General features: G+C 40.9%; 1 protein-coding gene across 2 annotated transcripts; it reads right to left on the bottom strand.

Annotated features, from left to right (window-relative positions):
• Nucleotides 1-46: 46 nt before the first annotated feature.
• On the bottom strand, nucleotides 47-26,179 carry SERPINB7 (serpin family B member 7). 2 transcript variants are annotated; one of them, XM_004601690.2, is made up of 7 exons: nucleotides 26,012-26,179; nucleotides 19,210-19,260; nucleotides 17,360-17,476; nucleotides 6,060-6,177; nucleotides 3,957-4,099; nucleotides 1,187-1,333; nucleotides 47-513 (listed from the first exon to the last, which is right to left on the bottom strand). In XM_004601690.2, the coding sequence occupies exons 1-7, from the start codon at nucleotides 26,177-26,179 to the stop codon at nucleotides 115-117; spliced, it is 1,143 nt and encodes a 380-aa protein (XP_004601747.1). In that variant the 3' UTR covers nucleotides 47-114. The 2 variants fall into 2 exon arrangements, with proteins under 2 accessions (XP_004601747.1, XP_004601748.1); XM_004601691.2 differs by lacking the exon at nucleotides 19,210-19,260.
• Between the last annotated feature and the right edge of the window lie 544 nt (nucleotides 26,180-26,723).

Genomic DNA, 26,723 nt, shown 5'->3' with positions numbered 1-26,723 from the left:
AGAAGGAAGTAAATGGAAAGGCAACCTCGGGTGTTTGCAGGTAAACTCTACTCTATGCTTCGTGCAGGTTCCTGGGCTGTGCAAAGACTGGTGAACCAGCAATCAATGGGATTTTCAAGGGCAGGAAACTTTGCCACTAAATAAGATGACGTCATCCTTTCTGATGAAAAACAGGAATGGGTGGTCAGCTCTGAACACCGTAGACTCGGGGAGCTGCTTCTCCACGATGTTGTTTCCGGTGGCAGCAGCTGCCTCTGTGCCCTCCTCGGTGACCTCTATGAAGGACTTGTGCATCAGTTTTGACATGTACAGGCGGCCTCCTGAAGCTATACCAGACAGGTCTGCTCTGGACTCGTCAAAAATATCCTTCAGCCCTAGAGCTCTTAAATGGTCTTTGACTTCATAATTCTTCTCAATCTTGAACTGAGGGAGAAACACCTCCACATACTGTGCCTTCATTTTTCTTGGATTGGTCCAGTCCATTAGGTTCTGGAAGTTCAATTTATTTTCAACCTGCAGGAATATTTAAAGTGAAAATTTGAATCACATGATTAAGAAACAGATGAAATAGCCATCACTAAGATAGATGGGATTTCCATAATCATCCTCTCCCAGGTTTTTGTATGAAATATGTGAATGGTTCTGGGTGCTCGAGTGGAAATCATTAAAATAAAGTAATACTTCAGCCATATAGTTAATTCTCTCTGCTATACCAATGCATGACTAACTTGTATCTGAGGGCATTTCTGGGTTCCCTCACCCATATATAAATATTTGTAATCGAAGTTCCATTATGGACAGGTAAAGGAATAAAGGAACCAGAAATAAGCAGGATTAGAGGTGCTAAGAGTTACTGAAGTCTGTGTTTCCTAACTACCTTTCCATCTCAAAAGGCACTAAAAATGACTGTTTCCACAGCTTATAGGGGTAAACCATTGGAAAGCTCATGTGGTCCCAGACAAGAACTTCAAAGTTCTAGACTTGTGGGCTTTGGTGATCAATATCATCCAGCATAAACCACCCACACTGTCTGGGAGCTTGGATCCAAATCAACGCTCTTACTCAACACTACGTGGATGAAATGTATACATAGACACACACAAAAGGAACAACAACACCAGCAACAAAAACACCAACCCTGAAAGTCTTCCCTAATAGTGAAAGTGGCAAGAGACGAGACACTTACCTGGGCAAGGTCGTTCTCAGGCAGCATGATGTACATGCTTATTCCCCCGTGATATCTGAGTTCAAGCACCTGCATGGACGGGTCACTAATGACAGACATGTTGAACTTCTGTTCTTGATGCATCATGGACACTGCTTTCCTAGGACACTGGAAGTCAAGTCAAAAAAGGGTTTCCTGAGAAGCCAAATTAATCCCACTTCTTTACTACAGTCAAAATAGTGCTTCTGCTTTATATACTTGTTCCAGAAGGTTTTTCCTGACATGTTTTGAAGGAGTTGCAATACTGTACATCTTGGTGCTACAAAAGCAGACTTTGATTGTAACTGCCCATATGAAAGGTCCCCCACTGGTGACTTAGAGCAAGTTACTTCACCCCTCTGTACCTCCATTTCTTCCTCTACTTATCTGTGAAACAGGAACACTTACTTACCAGCCAGGATTCTTGTAAGGATGATATGAGTTAATATACTGACTTATTTGCAGTAATATACTTTAAAAGTCTACATAGTAAGTAATTAATAATTGTTAAATGCTATTATAATAAAAGGTTAATAATATAGTTCTCTTCCATCATAAGGGAAATATTTTCAAGGAGTCAGAAAGATAGTATAAGGGTTAAGGCATTTGCTTTGCATGCAGCTGACCTTGCTTTACCTCTGGAACTACATACAATTCCGAAGTTTGCCAGAAATGATCCCTTTGCGCATAGGTAGGAGTAAGTCCTGAGTATTATTAGGTGTTTCACGCACACACTCACACACACATACATACATATACACACCCACACATACACACACACACCACATCACACCAGCATACCAGATTGTGTGTCAGTGGTCAGACATATGCTTTGGATTACTGAGACTGTGGCTTCCACCCGAGCACTACAAAATAATAACAATGAGGCCCTATAAAGATTGTTTTAATCCTTCAAAATATCTGACAATATCCAATTAGAATATACTCCCAAGTACTTTGAGGACACCATCTGTAGATCAGGAAACCCCATAGAGATAAAACATTCTTTTCTTAAAATTGTCATCTCCCCCTTTGTTTTACTTCCCAATTGGATGGCAAGTCTTTGCTGATTGTCCTTATTTGTGTTTGGAATGAGGGCAGGGACTGAACCCAAGGCCTTACCCATGCAAGGTGGGTGTTCTACAACTGAACCACACCCCTGCCCCAGGTTTTCCTTTTGGTTATAAAAGCTCAGACAGACGGACTTCACAAGGCGAGCAGTGACGGTTACCTACTTCGTGATGCAGAGCAGACACGTTGAACCTGGTGCCAAGTGGTGCTGAGATTTCATACCTGTTGAGTCCCACTGAATCTCAATTCTCAAATCTGCCCCGTCTTCCTCTCACAGCCTTGTCAACACTGTGGCTACCGCCTGGCTAGGGAACCCCACTTCCAATCCACTTGGAAGGGAAGAAACACATGGCTGGATTATGTGGAAGAGAGGGTGAGGCCATACTTCCCAGTAATGAGGTCACTTTACCCAATTTTATAGGGTTAAAATCTAATCTGACATCACTGCCACAAATTCTAGAGTCTGACATATAAGCTATGTATTATAAGGAATATAATATAAGCAAATTTATTTTAAATAAACATTATATATTAATATTAGTCTAAGTAAAACCTTCTTTGGGAGCTAGGAAAAACCCACAAACAATGCAGGAGACAGGTACGCTTTATCTTCTTTGATGGAAATGAGTCAACGCAAGCAATCTACTAGTCAGGGGACTGAAAGGAAAGAGGGGGATGAAAACTCACTTCTCCATCAACACTGCCTGCCCCTCACTAAAATTCTGCCTACTATGCTTCACATGGCAATGACTTCATATGAGAATCTCTAAGACAGTTGCATTTCATTAGACTTATTGTGCTATTGTCTTATATAGCAATTTTCAGAACTAGCTCTGCGCTGTTCTCATTCTCACAGACACCTGGGTGACAGACTTGCTCCGGCAGGCTCTCCGACAGCCCTGCAGTCAGGGACAGCCAGCCTGGATGTCCTCCAAGCTGGCTGCTAGAGGCAAGGAGGAGGCTGGAGGAGGAAGAAGAGGAGAAGGAGGAGGAGGAGGAGGAGGAGGAGGACGTGGTGGAGGAGGATGAGGACGTGGTGGAGGAGGAGGAGAAGGAGGAAGAAGAGGAGGAGGAGGAGGAGAAGAGGAGGAGGAGGATGTGGTGGTGGAGGAGGAGAAGGAGGAAGAAGAGGAGGAAGAGGAGGAGGAGGAGAGGAGGAGGACGTGGTGGAGGAGGAGGAGGATGTGGTGGAGGAGGAGGAGAAGGAGGAAGAAGAGGAGGAAGAGGAGGAGGAGGAGGAGGTGGAGGAGGTGGAGGAGACGAGGAGGAGGAGGAAGCAGAAGGACAAGGAGCATGAGGAGGAAGAGAAGGAGGAAGAAGAAGAAATACTCCAACTGTGTACCCAAAGTTAGAATAACAAGATGCACACGCTACGCATTTGTCCTTTCGGGTCCCCAACTGAACCACCGCAAAATGAAGTCAAACTGCATTACTTTTATCAACTTTGAATATGCTTTAGGAAATACCCATTTATGGGATACTGCCACCTGTGCTTCATTACCTGCATTAGTGAGAAAACAGAAAGTCTGTCTTCTAAGCAATGACCATGTCGTCTGAAGAAGCAGGGGAAGTAATGAGTCAGAGAGACGGGGGATCCCGTATTTCTCTGTCTCGGCACCAACAGTCTCTACATGAGAACCGTACCGACCACACGTCTGCTGCATTCAATGGGCTTCCGTACCTTGGGGGATCTGAAGTGGCAGCTGAGGGTGTCTCTCTTGGTGAAGGCCGACTCCCACTTGCCTTTGAAGTAAACGGCGTTCACCAGCACCATGACCGCAGAGGAGCTGATGCTGCCTTCTGGGAAGATGTTCTTGATTTTGCCTTTGAGAAGCCAATTGAGGAAAGAGAATCTTAGTTTTGAATGTACGTTTTAAGACAATGTCTTCCGAGACCAGTTACATGGGAATAAGAGTTTATATTCCATTGCAGAATACCCGTAAATAATGATGATGATACAGTAATTATCCATCAGTCTTAGCCCTTTATGTGCAGTATTAGTTTTAGTACTCACAAAGTTCTTGTGAGAGAACACTATTATTATTATTATTATTATTATTATTATTATTATTATTATTATTATTACTTCTACTTCATGTGCAGGCAGCCGGGGCACCGGGAGATTAGAAAAGTCACACACAAGAATCCTGGCCCAGGAAGACTATTTTCAGAGCCTCTCTCTGCCAAGAGGCACCAATCTGCCTGCTGCATTCAGGAGACCACAATAAGAGTAGAATGGAACTCTATTCTGTTTCAAAAACTAATTATTTCCTATATTCTGCATTAATCATATTGGTACTAGGTGCTGAGCACTTTTTTTGAAATGAATCAGAGCCGGGAAATAGAGAGCTTGTGCCACCACTGGATTCTAAGTTCTTGGTTCTCAGAAGTAAGGCCAGAACTGGTCCATGGTAGGAAGCTGGCCACAAGGTGGGGGTGGGGGTGCAGTTAGAACCCAGAAGGGACCACTCTGACAACAATAGTTGGAAATGATCACTATGGACAAGAACTGAGTACGACAATGACGTAAAGTGATATGTATGAAACCCTTTAAGTACCTGTATTTCAAACCAAAAGGATAAAAAGGAGGAAAGGAGACAGACAGAGAGGCAGACAGACAGACAGAAGACAGAAGAAAGGTGTCTGTCTGTCATAGTGGCAAGCTGGGGATGGGGGCTGGGCTGGAGGGAAACCGGGGACATAGATGATTGGAAATGTCACTGTCACTGTCATCCCGTTGCTCATCGATTTGTTCGAGCGGGCACCAGTAACATCTCTCATTGAGAGACTTATTGTTACTGTTTTGGGCATATCCAATACGCACGAATAGCTTGCCAGGCTCTGCCGTGCAGGCTCCATACTCTCAGTAGCTTGCCAGGCTCTCCAAGAGGGGTGGAGGAATTGAACATGGGTCTGCCGCATGAAAGGTGAACGCCCAACCGCTGTGCTATTGCTCCAGCCCCATTGGAAATGTACACTGGTGAAAAATTGGTGTTGGAACTTTGTATGACTGAAACTCTATTATAAACAATTTTGTAACTGTGTATCTCATGGTGATTCTATTTAAAAAATGGGAAGCAAAAGAAATTACTCATTTTTAATAAAAAGAAAACCATGAACAAATTTGCTTATTTGTTTTATACGAAACCCAGCCATTAATCATACTTCAATTTTTAGTTGTGAGACTAAATAAAGATATGTACTCTTTTTAGTCACTCCCTTTGTCATATTTTTATTTTAGTAAACAAAAAGAATTTTTAAATGGAAGATAAACTGCATCCTTTATAAGAAATAATGATATGGAAATAGGTTTTATAGATAGTAGAGAGTTTCCAAATTTAATGTTATTAAGATCAAGAAGATGCTAGTAAAATATTGGATTAAATATTAGACTCTAATACTATGCTATAGTCATTAAAAATAATTTGCTTTATTTGTCTTCTAGCTTTGTTCAGTACTTAAGTATAAGATATGGAGTTTAACTAAAGTACATATTTTCATTAATTTGAAAAATGGTTATAATAAAATCTACTTGTCATACAAATTTATTTTCCAATCAGATGAGATCTTTTCATATATAGGTTTTCTGCATAATGTATAAAATACGTAAATTATAAGATTACTGAAAAGAGCACTGCGAACAAGCAATTTAAATAGCAACTATTCCTTTGGATAGGAAAGAGCTGTTTATAACATGTATAAAATACACCTAACTTTAAGTTTGAGCTCTTAGTATGGACATGGCACCAGCAAATTTTGTAGGAAAACAGAGAATTGCACTCACCATGTGTTTCATCTTCAATCCATCTATTCATTTTAAATCTTGTATCTTCCACATCATTTGTAAAGTCAATTCGTTCCACTTTGGCATTATATAATTTTTCAGCACACCCAATAAAGTTCTGTAAGTGTAAAAAATATAAATTTTATGTCATAATCTACAGTTATTAGATTTACAAATCACCACCAACTAAGCGTAAGAAGTGTATCTTTGAACGTGTCTTTTTATTTTCACTGCCTTGCTCAATGATTCATTCCTGCTTCCCAGTGGGAAGTGGGACGGGAAGTGTGGAAGGGTGTTTGAAAGCAGAGCTGAAGCTGGAAATATTTGCACGGGAAGCACAATGCTAATTCTTACTCTTTCCCTAAAGGGACTGGGGAAGCGAGGTCCTGCTCATAAATAATGCCCACCCTGATGCTTTTAACCTCTGTCCTCTCACCACCAACACTTCAGCCCCTCCTAACCTGTCTCCTTTGCTGTATCACTTCCTTTCTGCTGAAAATCTTTCCGTTACTACCTGCACCAAGATGAATTGGCAGCAGCCCCTCGGAGCTGACCAGTACCTCTGAAGATCGCTCTCCTCACCTCATTTCTAGGTTCTTTTCCCCCCAGTTGTACCCAGCTATTCTCAGCTGCTCTAACGTGCGTGTGCCCTCCCTCTCAATGCATTTGAAAAATATTTCTTCTACCTGGAATGTCCTACAGAAACACCCTATTCACCTTGTCGTTTAGTTCCCAGCATGGATGTCTGTTCTTCCTACAAGCCGTCCCCAGGTCCATCCTGTGTTCTCTAACTCTCCCTTATCTTTCATTTTTTTTTTACAAGCTGTTAGCAGCCTACATACATTTGAAAATTTCTGAGTCCTTTACAGACAGAACGTTCTGGAAAGTCAGGACCATGTCTGCCTTGCTTATTATTGTGTTTTCATTTTCTTCAGACAAATACACAAAAGTAAGAACATTCTCACAGATGCACCATGTTGTATACCAGAGGGTTGCTTTATTTTTAATTTTTTTGCAGAATATCCATGTCACTTTCCGCAATGGCTGCTCCAGTTTACATTTCCACCATCGGTGGACAAAGGTTCCCTTTCTCTGCATCCTCACCGTGCTTGTTGCAGCTTGTTGCCTCGACAGTGGCAATTTTAACAGGCATGTGGTGATAGCTCACGGTTTTGATTTACAGCTGCTTGATTATGAGTGATGATGAATATCTTTTCATGTGCCTGCTGGCCATCTGCACGTGTTCCTTGGTGGGATATCTGCTTTGAACCTCAGTTTTTGATAGATATCTCCGTAGCCTATGCTTCTATTTAGGTTTCATCATGTGCACTGTGACTGAAATAGCTGTACTTGCAGCAGAGAGTGAGCACCCTTCTTTAATGGCTCAAGCCTCCCCCACGCGCCTCTCACTGAAGCTCCCAGTTCTAATGATCATGTCTCAGGAACTGTTTTCAACAGAGATTGTATAATCCCTTTCTTTGTTTCATTGTATTTAGCATATGAGTGAGATTTTCCAGTATTTGTCTTTTACTTTCCTACCGACTTCACTTAGCAGGACATCCTCCAATTACATACAAAGTGCAACAAACTGCAAATTTTTTTTTCATAGTTGAGTAGTATTTCATTGTGTTAATATACATTTATTATATATATATTATAAACCATTTTCCAGAGTAGGTAGCCAACTTTTTATCAGATTTTTTTAATGCTAATGATTTGTATGAGTTCTTCACATATTTTGGACACTAACCTCATGTCAGATAATGATTAGCAAATGTCTAATCACACAGTCTTCTCGTTTTGAAATAGTTTTTTATTGTACAGAAGATTCTTGTTTAATGTATGTTTTTTATTTATTTTCTATTTTTTACTTTGCTGCTGAAATCGAAACCAAGAAAGCAACATCCATGTCAAGATATTTACTCTCTGTATTTTCTTTTAGAATTTCTAAAACTGACACTCAAGTATTTATCTTATTTTGAATTTTTTGTGTGTTTGGTGTAAAGTATTAGTTTACTTTCTGTTTGTTTATTTTTGGGTGACACCCAGCTGTACTCAGGGCTTACTCCTGGGTCTACACTGAAAGATCAATCCTGGAAATGCTCGATGATCAACGGGATGACAGTGACACAGTGATACAGTGCAGTTTCAGACAGGGAACATAGCATATTTATTTTTGTTATTTTCCCCTTTGTTATTTTCCCCTGTTCTGACTATTTGGGGGGGGTTATAAATGATACACACTTTTGGGCTGCTTATTCTATTCCTTTAAAATGATATTGAAATTTTTATCAGGTTTTCTTTGAATGAATATGCGTTTTATGTTAAGTGACCTCTTTATTTAAATGTTAAATACTCCATTCATTGAGCATACAATCTTTCCATTTCTTTGTCTCTCACTTTTTTCATAATGTCTAGTCACTTTTAGTGTTCACAAGCCTTGTTACCTTTATTCCTAGTTATTATATTCTGTCTCTTAAACCTCAATTTTGTACATAAGCATTCAACTATTTTTTACTATTGATTATTTAATCTGCTTTTTTACTAGGAATTTTTGGAATTTCTAGGTTTTTATATATATAAATCATCTGCCAATAGTGTTAATTTTACTCTTCTCTTAAAATATGTATCCTTCATTTATTTTTCTTAACTAACTGATTTGGCCAGAAGTTCTAGCCTCAGAGTAGTATTATTGTGACTATCCCTTACTGGAATATAGACCTGAGACTACCAGATTGAGACGAGGGAGTTATGACTGGGTTGACTGCAAGTAATTCAGATGGAAGGTTTGGAGCACATGTTGGTGCTAGGGAAAGTAACAGCATGTACCAAAATCATAACTGCCAGTCAAAATGGGGGTAAGTGGGAAGAAAGGAAGGTTGAACTAAAGTTGAAAAGGGGATGTGGAAGGAGGGTCATGGGAATTAAGTGGCAGTGGTATGTGATCTTCTATAATCATCTTCTACATTGATATCAAATTTGAGCAGTAGTGAGGCAGAGCAATAAATAGCTTAGCGGATATGGCGCTTGCCTTGCACTCAGCTGACCCAAATTTGATCCCTGACATCCCAGATGGTTCCTGAGCCCACCAGGAATGATTCCTGAGTGCAGATCCAGGAGTAAGCCCTGAGCACCATCAGGTGTGATACATAAAACGAAACCAACAAACACATAAAACTTCAGCACCATTGTAACTCTAAAAGTAACAATTTTAAGAAGAAAGCGAATGTCCTAATTTTTTTTTATCATCTTAGGGGAAAGTTTTTATTTTGCTATCTTTGAGTAATAATACTAGTTCGTTATTAATTCAACATATTTGATTCCATTGTACAAGGTACATTCATTCCCTCTCTGTTCTGTAGAAAGTATTTAAATAATTGTTGAATTTTATCAAAAGCTTTTTTTGCATTTATTGGCATATCTGACAGTATGAATTTTTATTTATTTTGCTAATATTGAGTATCATATCGATGATTTGCATAAGATGGGGTATTTTTAATCCCTCAGTAAAACTCAATTTTATCATGATACATAATCTTCTGTAATGTACTGTTGAACTTGAATTGTTTAATATTTGAATGATTTTTACATCTACATTTATTATATAAACTAGTTTGTATCATTCCCTTTTTCTGACGCCCTAGTTTATTTTGGGTATTAGAGAAATACTGGTTATTTTGAAATAAGTTAGGAAGTATTCCATATGCTTCAATCTGGAAAAGGGTTTGAAAAGAATATCTTACTAGTTGTTGACTGAAGGAGAAAAACATAAAGAGCTTTTCAGACTGACATAATGCTGACATCACTCTCAGCAATTTTTTTCACCTTTTAAAATTGTTCATAATCTTCAAATTTTAGTGAAAGGAGTACTACTTACAATCAAATAGTAACTGGATGAGGTCTTACTTCTTCATTATACATGATAATTTTTAATTCCCTGTCTGTTTAATGAAGATAAAATTATGTAGATTTTTTTGCTTGTAGGAATTAATTGTTTTATACACTTCCTATGTTGTCATCATTATTAATCATTATAGTGTCAAAGGACAAGGGGACTTTTGGCCTAAAGACATGAGTTATCATTTTGGCTCCCAAGAAATTCAGTTTGATAATCAGATAAATTAATTATCTGATGGTTAATCAGATAAGCTACTTTTATGTTAAATTTTCCCTGTGGGAGAGAATATGGCATTTTTTATTTATGATAATTTCTTAGACGTAAATCCATGATTAGTATGTGATGTTTTGGTAAAGTATAATTTATTTTGATTGTGCCTGAGCCTGAGACAGAACCAGAAGTTTCATAGAGGCAGAAAGATCCTAAGGAACAATGGGTTCTGTGTTTTCAAGTCCCCATAAGTATTTATTCAACAAATATTGACTGGTATATTTAAAAGTGGAAGCTACAGATACTGCCTTAGGACATTTTTCAGTCTGAAGGTTAGTCAATTATAGTGCACAGGTCTTTCTATAAGTATATAAAACATCATAGAATTTCCCTGGAGAAAATGAACTTAAAATGAGCCTCAAAAAAAGCCAAGTAGGACAGTGGGGAAGTTATGACATCAATGAACATTCTCATCGTACTAAGTGAAATGAGCCAGAAAGACAGAGACAGACATAGAGGGACTGCACTCATTTGTGGAGTATAAAATAAGATCACATGAAGCTGACACCCAGTGACAGTAGATACAAGGGCCCGGGGGATTGCCCCATAGCTGGAAGACTGCTTCATGAGCAGAGGGGAGAAGGCAGATAGAATAGAGAAGGGATAACTAAGAACATGATGGCTGGAGGAACCAGTTGGGATGGGAGATGCATGCCGAAAGTAGATATTGGACCAAGCATGATGACCTCTCAGTGTCTGTGTTGCAAGCTATAATGCCCCAAAATAGAGAGAGAGTATGGGGAATATTGTCTGCCATAGAGGCAGGGGGAGGGTTGGAAAGGGGGGTCTACCCGGGATATTGGTGGTGGGGAATGTGCACTGGTGGAGGGATGGGTGTTTGATCATTGTGAGATTGTAACCCAAACATGAAAGCTTTTAACTATCTCACGGTGATTCAATAAAATTTAAAAAATCTTTAAATAAATAAATAAACACTCTCATAGGTGTAGGAGAATCTTGGCATTTCAGATCACTGGCAAGAATTTGGATTATTTTGAAGCATATAGAAAAATAAGAAATTATGTGTATATATATATGTATGTGTATGTATGAACTGTAGTCTTCCATATCACTGTCACATATGGAATTCATAAATATACAAAAAGAGAAACAAAACTAAGATTTTGGGGTTGAATTAGAATTGGAGAGATCAGGGTGAATTGATGCATTTTATAATGGTAATTTAACTGTATACATTTTTAAGAGCTGTGCAAGAGAAATACACGATTTTATAGCTAAAACAAAACAAAAGGTATCAGCCTGGAGAGATAGTACCGAAAGTTTAAGCACTCATCTTGCACAAGCTAGTCCAACTCAATCCCCAGCACCACAAATGGTCCCCTGAGCACTGCCATTAGTGCCCCCTGAGCAACACTGGATGTGCCCCTAACCAGTAATGGGATAATTCAAAATCCTTACAGAGGACAATAAGAGCACCATAATGGAAATAAAACAAAATCTATCATGTCTCTATAAAACTTAATAACAGTGTTAGCTAATCTTGTGGATGATCATCTAGCAATATAAATGGTATCAAATCGACATGTTATACACATTAAGCTTATACAATGTTATTTATCAACTACATGTCAAGACAGCAGGTAAAAGAAAACCTAATCATTAAGAAACATCCAACAAACCCACATTTTAGGACATTCAAAACTATAATTGACCTTAAAAAATACATTTAAAAATGTCAAAATGATAAAAACCAAAGAAAGGCTAAGAGATTATTCTAAACTGAAGAAGACTAAAGTGATATAAAAATCAATAATATGTGATTGCAAGCTAAATACTTTTGTAATAAGGGCTGATGTAAGGTAAAACTCAACTGGTCTAAAGATAACTGGTAGTAATATAGCAATCCGAATTTCTGGATTGTATGATTGTATTGTTGTTCCGTAGAATGCCACCGCTTTAGTAATCATATGAAGGTATTCAAATGTAATAAAGTATCTCAAATAGTTCAGGCAAAAATGAGAAAATGTTATTTTAATAATACTTGCAACTTTCGTGTGACTTTGAAATAATTCAAAATATCTTATTAAAAAGACAAAAAACAATGGACAAAAAAGGAAGTTTTATAGGTTTACAAGATCTTTTTCTAAAGATTGTATTTTTGCTCTTTCAAATACAAATATTTGCTCTCATGTACTTTTGCAAAAAGATAATTCCTTTTTATGCAAATATACATGTGTTTTCACGGGCAAAAAAAAAAAAGAAGAAAGATCCAATAGGTCTTCCTTTACCAATGAAATTTGATATTTAGGGATGGGAAAACTGAATCATTTCCTGAAAGAAAGCAGGGGACAGATATCTGGGATGAGGAAAGAGGGAGTGTTAGAGACTCTTCACGCTCACACCTGAGGACAGAGGTGTGTGTGGCATGGAGGTGGGATAAGGAATGTCGTAAAGCTTAGGAAACTTGAATAGTCAAGGAACTATCGACTTTCCAAATAGATCATCTCTCCCAGGGAGAGTGAAAATGGAAGCTGCTTCAGGGAAGAGCTCTAGAGAACAGAATACTAGAGATGAGTAGAGGAACATAGATAAGACTAAGAAGAGGCAACAGACAAGGTAACAAAGATTAAAACACCAATGCCCTGAAAACCAAAAGAGGAGAAAGTCTCAAAGAGCATCAACAGTGCTGAGTACAGATAAAATAAAGATTCAAGGTTTTATAGCATGGATCTTTATAAAATTCACTATTAACCTTGAAGGGCTGGAGCGATAGCACAGCCGGTGGCATTTGCCTTGCACGCAGCCGACCCAGGTACGATTCCTCTGTCCCTCTCAGAGAGCCCAGCAAGCTACCGAGAGTATCCTGCCCACATGGCAGAGCCTGGAAAGCTCCCCGTGGCAAATTTGATATGCCAAAAACAGTAACAACAAGTCTCAAAATGGAGACTTTACTGGTGCCCGCTCAAGCAAATCGATGAGCAACGGGATGACAGTGATACAGTGATTAGCCTTGATGACAGACGTTTCGGGAGGGTGAGCTAGAGGCCAAACTGCAACTGATGTCGAAGGAAAGAAGGTGAAAAATAAGATGATGTGCTACATAAAATTCATCAGAAAAGGTTGACTTTTCTAGCTTATGTCATTATATTATCGTATTATATGATATAATATATAACTATGTATGACATAATTTTATAATTATATTTATATTATTATATAGTATATAATAACATATTATTTATATTTTATGATATATTAGACCTCTTATAGTCTAGCCCACTGATGTACCTAAAGCAGCACACATGTGTTTGGTTTTTAACATACTTGCTTGTATTCTCTTATATACATTTTCCGTCCCTCTCGGAGAGCCCGGCAAGCTACCGAGAGTATCCTGCCTGCACGACAGAGCCTGGCAAGCTCCTTGTAATGAATTCAATATTCCAAAAATAGTAACAGTAACGGATCTCATTCCCCTGACCCTGAAAAAGCCTCCAATACAGCATTGTTAGGAAGGACAAGTAAGGAGAGGCTGCTAAAATCTCAGGGCTGGGACGAATGGAGACATTACTGGTGGCCACTAGAGCAAATCGATGAGCAATGGTATGACAGTGATACAGTGATACAGTGATTATACTTTTATTGGACTGGAGTGATAGCACAGCAGGTAGGGCATTTGCCTTGCATGCAGCCGACCAGCGTACGATTCCTCCGTCCCTCTCCGAGAGCCCGGCAAGCTACCGAGAGTATCCCACCCGCATAGCAGAGCCTGGAAAGCTACCCGTGGTATATTCAATATGCCAAAAATAGTAACAAGTCTCACAATGGAGACGTTACTGGTGCCCTCTCAAGCAAATCCATGAGCAATGAGACAACAGTGCTATAGTGTTACAGCTTATGTTATCAGATTAACAACAGAATAATAAAAAGAGAAACATAGGATAGATTTCAAAAGAAAAAATCTTTAGAAAAATGTGTGCTTAGAGAAAATGTATGTGCTATTAGAAAAAGGCAGTAGAGTGGGGATAAAATAAGGAGAGAAGGAAAAGCAAGAGATAATGTGGTCACAGAATGGGAGTGTAGGTTTCAGAAGTGAAAAGTTCTGGGTGTTGATGAGTTTCAGGGTATGCCTTGAGTATCAGTGACTATAAATGTAGAAAAAGAGCAAGAAACTGTGAGAAAGGAAGCTGAAACCTCGACAGGGGCAACGAAGTTACCCAAAAGGTGACAGAATTGAGAAATATAAAATTACATTTGTAGAGGTCTGATCCAGTGGATATTGTCATGGATTGGAGCAGAAAGGAAAGAACAAAATAACAAAGATTGTGATGAAGTATTTGATAATAGTATGCTTTTTGTAAAGATAATTTATACATACATTGTTCGATTCTTTTCATAATAATTTTGAGTTATCATGAATAAATTAATCCATAATCAAATGTGAGTGTAAAATGTTTATAAAAACAAAATATTTAAAAACATAAATTATTTTTTAACTTATTTGAATGATGAAAAATAATTGATGGTAGTCAAATTTTTATCAAATTTTTAGAATCATTTACTTGTATTTTGCTTTTTTTTGCTTTTTTTCCCTCTTTTTTTGGGTCACACCTGGCAATGCACAGGGGTTACTCCTGGCTCATGCACTCAGGAATTACTTCTGGCGGTGCTCGAGGGACCATATGGGGTGCTGCACGCAAGGCAAATGCCATACCCGTTGTGCTATTGCTCCAGCCCCATTTACTTGTATTTTGGAGGGAAATTTTTCAGTGTCTTTACTTTCCAGGTTTTTAATCACCCCTCATAAACCGAAATTTTCCATATGTAGTAGCATAAGAGACAAGTAACTTTACTTATAGCAGTCAATCAGGGTCAGAATAAGGGGAGCGGATCCTGGGGACAGAGGGAAGTTGACGCTAGAGGTGGAACTGGTATCAGAATGTTTATGCCTGAAACTCTGTTATGAATAATTTTGTGATCACAGTGCCTTAATAAAAAAAAACTAAAGTCATCCAGGATTAGAGTTCAAAATGCTGGGTGCAGGATTTGCATGTAGGAGAACGCAGGTTGATTCAGATCCACATGGTCCTCAAAACACTACTGGGAGCAAGCCCCGACATTACAACTCAGGGCAGACCCTAAGCACCACCATGTGTGACCAAAAATTAAAGAATGTGAATAAATCACTATCACTATCATCCCATTGATCATCGGTTTGCTCAAGCAGGCCCAGTAATGTCTCCATTCATCCTAGCCCTGAGATTTTAGCATCCTCTCTTTACTCGTCCTTCCCAGTGGTGCCGCACTAGAGGCTCTTTCAGGATCAGGAGAATGAGACCCATCATTGTTACTGGTTTTGGCATATGAATACGCCACAGGGAGATTGCCAGGCAGCTGTGTGGGCAGGAAACTCTTGGTAGCTTGCCACATTCTCTGAGAGCGAGAACTAGGCTATAAGATGTCTCGTGGCCACTTTGCGGCTACGTGCTTCCAGAAGCTTGATTTTATAGTCTCTGGATGTTGGCTGTTGATGAGATTACACAGAGCCAGGGGCAGTTTCTGGGTGTGACTGCCTAGCTACTGGAAAATGGAAGATCTGGGAAGAAGAGGCCCTGTCTCAATCCAAGCAGGCTTGGAGATCTCAGCCCCAGGTCCCGCACACCTGGGTTCCTCTGCTGGTTCCTTCATGCATTAGTCTCGTTTGAGCATGTGGAGAGTGGCCTTGAGCATGAAGGAACTGACAGAGGAACCCAGGGGTGCAGGACCCAGGACTGAGATCTCCAAGCCTGCTCGGATCAGGACTGGGCCTCTTCCACCCAGATCCCCCATTTTTCAATAGCTAGGCAGTCACACCCACAAACTGCCCCCAGCACGGTGTAACCCCATCAACGGCCAACATCCAGAGACTATAAAACCTAGCTCCCGGAAGAGAGCAACACAAAGTCTCTTACCCCTGCGCCTGGCTGTCTTAACCGGGGCCCCTCGGAGGGGGAGCAGGTTGAGTTTCCCTCCCTGCCCCAAGCAGAGCCCCGGCAGCTGAAGACCTCTGGAACCCAGCCACAGTCATGCTCAATGTGAATAAATAATAAGATTAAATAAAATAGTTGGCTGGCCCTACAGAGACACAGTTATAGGCACAGGAGCAAAGAAATAAAGTGTTGACCTGAACATCCAGGTATGTCTCTATAAGCTTACGTGGGGTTCTCTTGGGAAGACTGAAAACTAAGGTGACTTAATATTTCACGATTGACAAGTTGCAAAAGGACTTGGGAGGGTCAAAGAATTTGAGTGGGTGATGACAGAAGAAACAATGGTGGTGGGTGGAACACAGAGAGCTGGCAAAGACACAAGTGAAGATTAGCCCATACAAGGCTCCGTGACAGAGTGTTAGTAGTCTGTGGAGAGAAGAACTGGAGAGAGAGAGAAATGCCAGGAGAGTGGACACAGTGCCTGCTTGAAGGATACGACCCAGCTGCCTCTGAGGTCAGTGATAAATGTGCATTCTCAGGTAGGAGCATCTGGAGTAGATTCTGCATCACTCTGCTCTGCCGGTGAACAGGGCCCTGTGCTCAGTGATCAGCACAAACACTCTCTCAAATTACTAAACTGAGTCTGATGACCTCATGAGAGCCCACCCCTACCTCTGTGCCAAGGCCAAGAAGCCCCTCTGCCAAAAGCAGGATATACCTGGATTTGTACAGGTGAAAAGAATAACAACAACAATAATAATAAGTAAACTGCTGGAAGGAGAGATGAAAAAGCATGAGTTAGAAGAAAGGAAATGAAGAAGTAGGACCAAGTCGACCGCAGGGGGCTCCAACCTCAGAGGGAAAGAAGATCAGCTCTTTCCTATTATCCTGGAGCAACCAGCCATTCTAATCCCACCCTTAGTCCCACCCCAACATCACTGCCAGGGGATGTGATGTCACCCCAGACATCACTTCTCTTCTGTCTGCCTGATGACCTGGATATATACAATACTTGTGTGGAGAAACCAGGCATACTTTGGGAACCGGGGTGATGCCATTTTGAAACCCCAGGCACATAATTTATAGTGACAAAAGGGAGAAAAATCATGCCTGTGTGGTGAAGAAGAAAGTTACAGACTTTTCTGTAAATGATGAGGTGAGAAATAGAGTAAAGAAAACCTTCTAACATGGGAGACTGCACTTACCTTATGAAAGTCAAACACTTTTTCTGCAAAAAGACCATTGGCGATGCTGAGGTCATAATCCTTGTGGGATGAGTTTATATCATAGAGAACCCTTTTCAGTTGAGACTGGAGTCCTGCCTGTTATTTAAAATACACACATATATTAAAATCTAATCTTGATCCGCAAAGATATGCTAAGAGCTGAGCACATGCTTTGCATGCTGAGGTCTGGATTCTATCCTAGGCTTTGTGGTAACCCAAGCACCACCAGGAATGACCCCAGAGCTGGGAATACCTCTCAAGAACCCTAAAAGCTAAAAAATTGAGGCTCAAAAAGCAGCAAACAATGTTACCTAAATATGTGACCACTCCCTTTTTCTCATACTAGTGTCACTAAGAAAAGCTAATTCAAGGACTTGCTAAAACAAAAATAATGAATTTTAAATTTGTTACCAGAATATTAGGGCTGGAGCGATAACACAGCAGGTAGGGCATTCGCCTTGCACTCGGCCGACCTGGGTTCGATTCCTCTGCCCCTCTCGGAGAGCCCGGCAAGTTACCGAGAGTGTCTCGCCTGCATGGCAGAGCCTGGCAAGCTACCCATGGCGTATTCAATATGCCAAAAACAGTAACAACAAGTCTCACAATGGAGACATTACTGGTGCCCGCTCGAGCAAATTGATGAGCAATGGGATGACAGTGACAGTGACCAGAATATTATTAACTTGACTAAGGTGTGTACTAGTTAGTTTTACCAATGTAAGCTAACTATGAATATCAAAGAATAAGGCAAAGCACAGGGCTCTATGCTTTCTTGCTAAAATCTGACCAACACACCAGTAAATTATAAATTTACAATTTGTGAGTCTTCTATCAAATATTGTATTTGGGGACCTGGGGGACTCTCAGCAACTTAGGACACCTGTGTTGCTGGCATATGGCTGCAGGTTGGGTCCCAACTGCCTCTGCATACATGAGCGAGATCCCGGCAGCTCTGCACTCTGCGATCCCTGGCACAGCAAGCAGTTTTGGCCACGCTGCAGCCAAGTATGTATTAGCATCACAATTAAAAGGCATATGATCCCACTGAAGAGCCCCATGAAGAGATTGAAAAGATGAATAACCCCTGGTAAACATGTGTGTGAGCATCACAGCAACCACCAGAGAGCACTCTAACCAGAGTCTGCCACAGCACCACAACAAAACAGTGGGCCTTGGTGAGCCTGTGTGCATCACCCCAACCTGATGGGTGAGCCACAGAGTGCACCATAGCTGTGTGGGCACCGAAATCAGGCACAATGCAACAACAATGATAGCAACCAGGAAAGAGAGGTAGGAAAGTTATATTTCTGTTGCATGTGGAATATGCATAATGAGCTCTGAGTGAGAGAATTCCTTTGCTTTTAAATGATGGAGAAAAAAAACTTAAATTATTTGAAAAAAAAAACCCATGATGACCTCTCGGTATCTGTATTGCAAACCATAATGCCCAAAAGTAGAAAGTAACGAGGAAAATGTTTGCCATAGACACAGGGGGTGGGGTGAAGTGGGGGTGGAGGGTGAAGGATGGGTGGTTATCATTGAATGACTGAAACTCAATCATGAAAGTTTTGCAACTGTATCTCAACATGTTTCAAAAATTGATTAATTAATTAAATTGAAAAATTAAAATTAAAACAGTAAGAGTGGCGAGTACTGGACATATGTTTCAGAGAAGTCTGGCATGTGTGAGATCTCTGAGTTGAACACCAGAACCAAAAAAAAAAAAAAAGTAAAAGCGTTGATAGTGTTATTAACGCTCTGTTAGTGACCTGATCATTTTCCTAAGGATCGTCTCACAGTCTCTTTCCAGAAGAGCATGTTGTCCTTACCTGAGTATTAGAAGAGTTTCCGCGTCCTGAAATGGGGTTAAAGTGGAGTATCTGCGGAATGAGAAAAGCAGTTAGCAGTTCATGGGGCCAAAGACATAAGGCGCACGGCGTGCATGGAGCCAACCCCAGTTTTATCCCCAACATTCCATGGTTCCCTGAGCATCACTTGGTACAGTCCTCGAGACCCCTGAGCACTGGTGGGTAGAGCCCTCCAGCAGGGCCCTTAGATCTCCTGAGTGGCTCGTGGAAGCACCCTCCCCCCTCCACACACACACTTTCTTCTCCCTGTCCCCAAAACAGGAAGCTAGAGAGTGAGGAGCTGCCGCTTGGTTACTAAGAGTTGGCTTGGAGTGTTTATTCATTAGCACACAGAGGAGGTAGGAGGCGTGCAGCTGCCCTACTGACTAGGCAGGGCGGTGAGGGCCAACTGGCTGGGACATCTCACATCAGGGCGGATCGGCTGCTCTGGCAGACGAGGTCGGTGTCCCCTCACTCCTTCGACCCTCCATGCGCGTTCCTGCCGGGCTTGGCGCTCTGTCTGTCGAACAGAGCGGCCTTCCCCGAACAGAGACGGGCCGGTCTTCTGTTCTGTTGAGCGGCTGCGCTCCCCGGCTAGGACCCCCCCCCAACAAGCTCTCAAGGGCCCTATTGACTTGACTGAAACACAGATTGTTCATGAGGAAGGCAGACTCCACAGACTGGGAGAGTTTGTAAGTAAATAGCTACAGAATAAAACGTGCTCAATCACTTTGGTTTGGTCATTCTAGAGCAACAATTTATAATTATTTGCCACTTAAATCTGGAAAGATTTAAAATTGTTAAGTGGAAATTTTGCATAGCCAAACAGGAGGTAAAGGGGGGCATTGTAGGCACCAGGGTTTTTATGCTTGGAAAATGGAATATCTAGAAAATCTTACATACGAACCAAATTGAAATTTGAGAGCTGAAATTTATGCTCCTGGAATTGATTAAAATTAAATGGTTTAAGTTGTTTTCTTTCAAAAGCATGGCTCTCATATTTCCATTATTTCATCAATGACTCCAAGGCTAGATCTTGACTTTCCTACAATCAATTCTCACTGGATACTTACTTCTATAGGACCTGAATGCAAATGACTCTTCAATTATGGAGTGATAGAATGTGTACACCATATATGGAGTCACTTATGCAACTGTTTAAGGCAAACTGAATTTGTGCCATCTCACCCCACCCCTCCTGTGTAGATAAACAATACACAGTGCCAACCCAGAGCTCGTGTAACTTACATTCTTCCAACCAAGTGTATGAAAGTTCTAATAAGTGCCAGGTGATGGAGGTTTATGCTGGTGATCCTGTTGTGGCTCCAAAAACCTAAGTGATTGGATTTTCCATAAACTTAAGGAGTTTGGGGGACCCATTTGTGCTATGTTTGAATTATACCATGTCAGTGAGGAATCGGAGCAAAGACCAAGGATGAAAGACTTTTCTAACCTGGCTGAAGAGATTTGGGGAGGACTTTAAGGAAACTAGACAAGGTGGCTGCCAGTGCTTCTGTGAGAAACTTTAATTCCACAGCTTCTGCTACCTAATTAATAGCAACATCTTAAGATCTGATCTTAACTGGCTACAGAGAAATGAAACCTACCTCAATTTCTATTCACAGCCTCTTAATCTAAAATAATAATTCACGTGAGGTGAGGTGAGACCTTAGGCAAAATAAATTCGAGATATGAATTAGGGGTCAATTTAAAATTTACCATTGGGGTCCTCGCGGGCATCAAGACATCACGCTGGACACAGCCCAGGTGTCATTTGTTTCTCTCCCAGCTCCATGCTATTGTGGAGAATGAAAACTGTAAGTCGTCTCCCTCAATGTGGCCGTAGCCAAGCATGAATGCCTCCAATGTCTTAAAGAATGTGGTCATCGTCTCTTCCCAAAGGAAAGAAAGAGCAGGCACTGCATAGACCCAAGTCTTAAGCAATTCTCTTTCAAGTTTTAAAGTCAATTTGCTGTGATTAAGTAACACTCTTACCCTGGGTAAATGCTCCTTTAGCTTCTTCCCATGATTGAACAATGAAGTGCTAGCATGTCAGTAGAAGGTTCAACAAGGAACATCCACTTCAATGAAATTACTTAGTTTGTTATGAGAAGAGGAGAAAAGAACAGCACGAGTCTATGTAACTCTCATTTATTTTTAGTCTTACTGATTTGTAATACTGATGCTAGAAAATAGACAATGCTTCTCTCTCAATGTCTCCAAGATGGAAATAGGAGACATTGCCAACAGAAGTCATTGCTTCTATGAGAGAGTGTGAGAGAGCATCAATCACCATCAGCCCGTGTCCACCGATCTTGAGTTTGGGTGATCCCTTGTCTCTTTCTTTCCTAATATGAGGGTCTTGGGGTGGGAGGGTTCAGTTCCAGAGTTTTGAAACTAGTGAGGAAGAAATAGTTAACCAAATGAGACATAAATATTAAAAATCATATTGATCGTTAGGCTATTCTATTTTGAATAAGATACAAATAGTTTCATGGAAAATTCTTTTGAGTGGTGGTTTGCTCTCCAGAAATTCTACTGGAATTTACTCTCATTTTATATTATTCCCTTATTATGATGATTATATTAAGCACCTCTGACAAAACCCAATATCACTTTAGAAAATACAAAGTTGTGTAACTGTCAAATAGTATTGTGATATAAAACCATGTTGTAGTTAAAATATTTGACACATTCTAATGGAAATGCTACATGACAGAAAAAGAAGAGGCAGCTTAAAGGGGAGCATAATATTAAAGCTTTCATATTAAAAGAAGATAAAATGCATTAATATTAAAGATTTTTAAGTGCATGAGCTGAACATGTGATCTTGTACATAAAGATCTTGTACATAAAGAATGAGGATTGCCAACCTCACTCCAAAGTAAAGTAAAGTAGGTTCCATGGAGTTTTAAGTTCATTGACTCTCCTACCTGCCAGTTCTGGATTTTAATACCACTATCTAATACTATCTTGATAATATTACTGGTGAAGAAACCAGGACTCTAAGATGACCCACCTTAGAGTCAAGAAAAGTCAAGATGAAACCAGATGATTTTGTCAGAAAGGAAAGATGTTGAAGAGGCCTATTAAAGTATTGTTTTTAATTGACAGATTTACAGGGCTTTCTCCCAGTCCCAAAGTGACCATATGATCTGAGCATCAAAATGTAAAATACTAACCATCCATGGTGATACTTAAAGAAAAGCATCTTACAGAGATGCTAGAAATCACAATGGAATGGATTCAGACTGGGTTTATCTCTAATATGCACACATTCTATATAATATGAGCTGTCAAATGCCAGGTTATAGTGAGATATTAACTGGGATAGGGTGGAAGGGAAGCTGAAAAACTCATTTCTAAAAGGATAATTTTCAGACAAATAAAGATTTGTACAAATAGTTGAAAATTTTTAAATTAAAAAAAAATTAATTATAGGGGCCAAAGCAATAGCACAGCAGGTAGGGCATTTGCCTTGCACATGGCCAACCCGGGTTCAATCCCCGGCATCCAATATGGTCCCCCAAGCAGTGCCAGGAGTAATTCCTGAGTGCAAAGCCAGGAGTAACCCCTGAGCATCGCTGGGTGTGACCCAAAAAGCAAAAAAAATATACTTAATTATAGTTGCCCTTTTTATTCTTTTGCATGGTTCCTGTAGGGATTTGTATTAGCAGAAGTTACATGTAGTAAGTCTCCGAATGGGGCAATGGCGAGAAGAAGCAGGATTCAATAGGGCGTCACTGTGAACTTTGGCTCTGGTCTTCCAGACCTTTAAGGGGCAGAAAGGTCTTAGAAAATGCCACAGACAGCAGCCCAGAAATCATTAGATGGTAAATAGCTCTATCCTTTTTAGTGCCAAAGTGCCATTGTTGGTATGAGCCCTGTGCATCGTTGTGCCACAGACTGAAGGGACCATTTAAAAGTGTTTTATAGGACCCTCTGCACCTAAAGACTTTCAGAGATCTAACACATTCGGGCACCCAGCACAGCATCCAATAGCAATGCACTGGGACTGCGAACTGGGCTACAACTCTGTACTGCCGGGGGTGGATTTTCTTCCTCCCCACCCTGTCTTCCTGCACGGAAAGTGGCGGGCTGGCGGCACCCACGTGGCAGTCGCCATCTTCTATAACTCCAAACCCAGAGGTATTCGGTTTTTACTTTTGGGGCTCCCAGGAACTCATGGGAAGGGGGCGTAACCGGAACTCCCTCGGCCCAGATAAATCCAGAACCGCTGAGCGCGAATTGGACCCTCTGCGCCTAAAGACTTTGAATCCAGAGACTTCTTACAGCAATGCACTGGGACTGTGAGCTGGGCTATGTAATTTCTGGCAGAATTTTCCCTGGACTTTAAACAGAAATCCAAAACGCCGCGGACGCTCGACTTAACATTTATAATTGTCAGCAATGTGAAATGGTTCCTTTTGAACAGGTCTGACTTGGGGGGGGGGGAACTCCAAATAATAACAGTAAGTTTTTGTTGAAATATTGAAGGTTATTAATGTAGCAGCCACCTCTCTGGACTGTGAACTAAGCAAAAGCCCCACGCTGGCCGACGCGGCGTGGCGTACACCATACTATGAGGCGCGGGAAGGGGGATGAGGGGGAAAAAGAAAAAAAAAAAAGGGAAAAGGAAAAAGGAAAAAAAAAAGAGAGAGAGAGAGAGTTATGTACTTGTAGTAGTGGGGCTACATATCTCTACATTTCCAGCAATGAAAAACTAATTATCAAATGTAGTAGGTCTGTCTCTCTTGGGTGGAAACTCCAACAACTATAGTGAGTTTTGTGTTGAATTATGGAATGTAATCAAGGTAAAGAAAAAATGAAGTGAAATTCATTAGTTATACAGTAGGGGGTAGGGGTGGGGGCGGGGGGTATACTGGGGTTTTTGGTGGTGGAATATGGGCACTGGTGAAGGGATGGGTGTTTGAATATTGTATAACTGACATATAAACCTGAGAACTTTGTAACTTTCCACATGGTTATTTAATAAAAAGTTTTTAAAAAAGTGCTTTATAAAGGGACCACTTTAAAATAATTTCCAATCGCATACTGTCAGAGAAACCCCTTGGTTTATAGGTGAGGACTCTGAGGCCCACAAAGATGACCTAATGCTCTGAGGTTAGGATGTAGATCTAATGGACTCCCAGTACTCTATCTCTATAACAGTTGCCTCACCTAGCTGTAAGAAGGACATGTATTTATATGAATGAATTAATCCCTTTATGTTAGTTGCCAGATTTTTTCAAAGGCTCCATATTTATCAAAATACTGACTTTATTTATGCAATCATATACTTTGTAGCATTTCAACATGTGGTCTTAAGGTAAAAGGTGCTCAATGTGGGATGTTGGAGGGAGGGTGATTCTATCTTCTAGGAAATATTTGGAAGTTTCTGGAGATAGATTTGTTTGTTTCAACTGGAAAGAAACATTAAAACGGTACTTAAAGGGGGAAGATCAAGAACTCTGACAAAGCTCCAACAATACAGACAACAGCCTCAAACACAAAGGTTTGTCTGAGCCTAAGTGTCAACAGAGAGAAGTGTAGACGCCCTGCTTAGAATCTTCTCACCGTGTGTTTGGATTGCAGCTCTGCCATTCACTAACATAGAGAAGGACTGACACCCCTTTCGCCCAGCGGAGTTATCATTACCTACTCCAGCATGTGACTCCAAGCTAAGGTAAGACTCACAGTCATCCCAGAGCCAGTTTCTGAGCTGGTTGTCCGTGGTTGGTTATTCAGGAGCTTAAGTGTGAAATGCTCAATGAACTGGGCTTGTGAACCACTTGGTTTCTTGAGAAAATGGCACCCTAAGACTCTAGGTTCTCCATAGCAACAAATAGTCACAGAGGTATACTACTTATGCAATATACCTACAAGATGTATCTAGCTATATTACCTATGCGAATAATTCTCCACGAATCCTTGAGTGAGATGGCTACACCAGCTCTCATCTATGAACTAAAATAAGGGGAAGCATTTGTGAGTAGAAAGGGGCACAAGGTCTGCAGGTGGAGCTGGGACCTGCTATGACGGCTACTAGCTCCCGGAGAAGGAGGAAAGTCTGACCCTCACTGGCTATGCCTCCTGGTTCAGGGCTATGCACCGGTGAGTTCATAAGCACTTTGAATTTGGTGTGGGCGACACTGTGGTGAGGGTCCACGCAGGCAACTCTCTGCAATCACTAGTATGTCATTTGGTGTCCAGGTCACCTGAATTGTGCCTAAACTGGGACTTCATTAACCCCTCTTTTAACCCATTTTTCATCCATGTTTCCTTAGGCAGTGATCCCTGCTTTCATGTGCACCTGGAGAGTGTATTTTAAAAACACACACACATAATTGCTGGTTCCAGGCAAATATTTCTGACTCATTTGAATCTGGAGAAAAGCCCAAACTTTTACATCTCAACAGATTCTCCAGGTGCTGCTCTCTCTCCGTAGGAGATGCTTAGAAAACTATTGTGCTATAAATCCATGATTAATTCAGGGTCCAGTGGAAAATCACAATGCAAATTAGAGTCTCCCTGTGGTAGCCAAAGGTGTCACACGCATAGATTTCCCATTCATCAATTCAACCAACTTCCAGCTTGAACCCAAGGATGAAGATCTGAGGACTGTGGGCGGGGAGACGAGCACCTAAGTACCAGGGCAGGGAGCCCACCAATCCTAAAGGGATGTGTTATCATTTCCAGGGACCATTGCAGTGAGACTGCATAGAAACTATTTGCTGTCATGCTGAGTGCCTGAAGCTGTGTCAGTGGCACCTCCACAACTGACCTTATCAATCTGGGCAGCACAATCGCCCCGTGCGCCCAGCCGGACCAGGGCCAGGGCCGTGAAGATGCTCAGAGAAGAGAAGAAGACGTTTCCAGTGCCTTGGTTATTGTCCATCTCTCGGAACAGGTTGAAGCAAAATTCTGCATTTGCTGCAGCAAGGGAGGCCATTGTGGAAGGGAGTGCAGCCTGTGGAAGAAGAAGGAAGTGAAGAGAGCATCTGATGCAATTTCTGTCAAAACTAGGCTTTCAATATTCATTGGCTTTTGAAGGTCCATTTCTTCAGCCTTCTCTCTAGTCAACAACTTAGAATTACGAGACACTGTTTATGGGGGCAATACGCCTCTTACCATCCCTGTAAAGCTGTCTTTTCCGGCAGGCCTGATCAGGTGCTTTTCTACACCGACATTCTTCAGAACAATATCTCTGTGTTTCTACCCCAGGGCCTCAGACTCCTATCCAGGACACATCTGTGCTTCCCCTTGATGCTATGTCTGTCTTCAGTGCTTTTACAGCTTCATTTATGCATCTAGAGACAATGTCTACATGCTATTGCCCCTACCCGCATGGTTATATATGTGTGATATACTATTATTCCATTATTCATACTGTCAAATCACCCCGTGTTTGTAAGCTTGAATAGAGTGAAATACTACGCACATTAAAATTAATATTACATTCAACACTCTCTCCGGTGGGCTCCAGCACATGCCTT

Source organism: Sorex araneus, chromosome 2, assembly GCF_027595985.1.
Source record: "Sorex araneus isolate mSorAra2 chromosome 2, mSorAra2.pri, whole genome shotgun sequence".
NCBI classification, from domain to species: Eukaryota; Metazoa; Chordata; class Mammalia; order Eulipotyphla; family Soricidae; genus Sorex; species Sorex araneus.
This window is presented reverse-complemented; position numbering and strand designations above follow the sequence as displayed.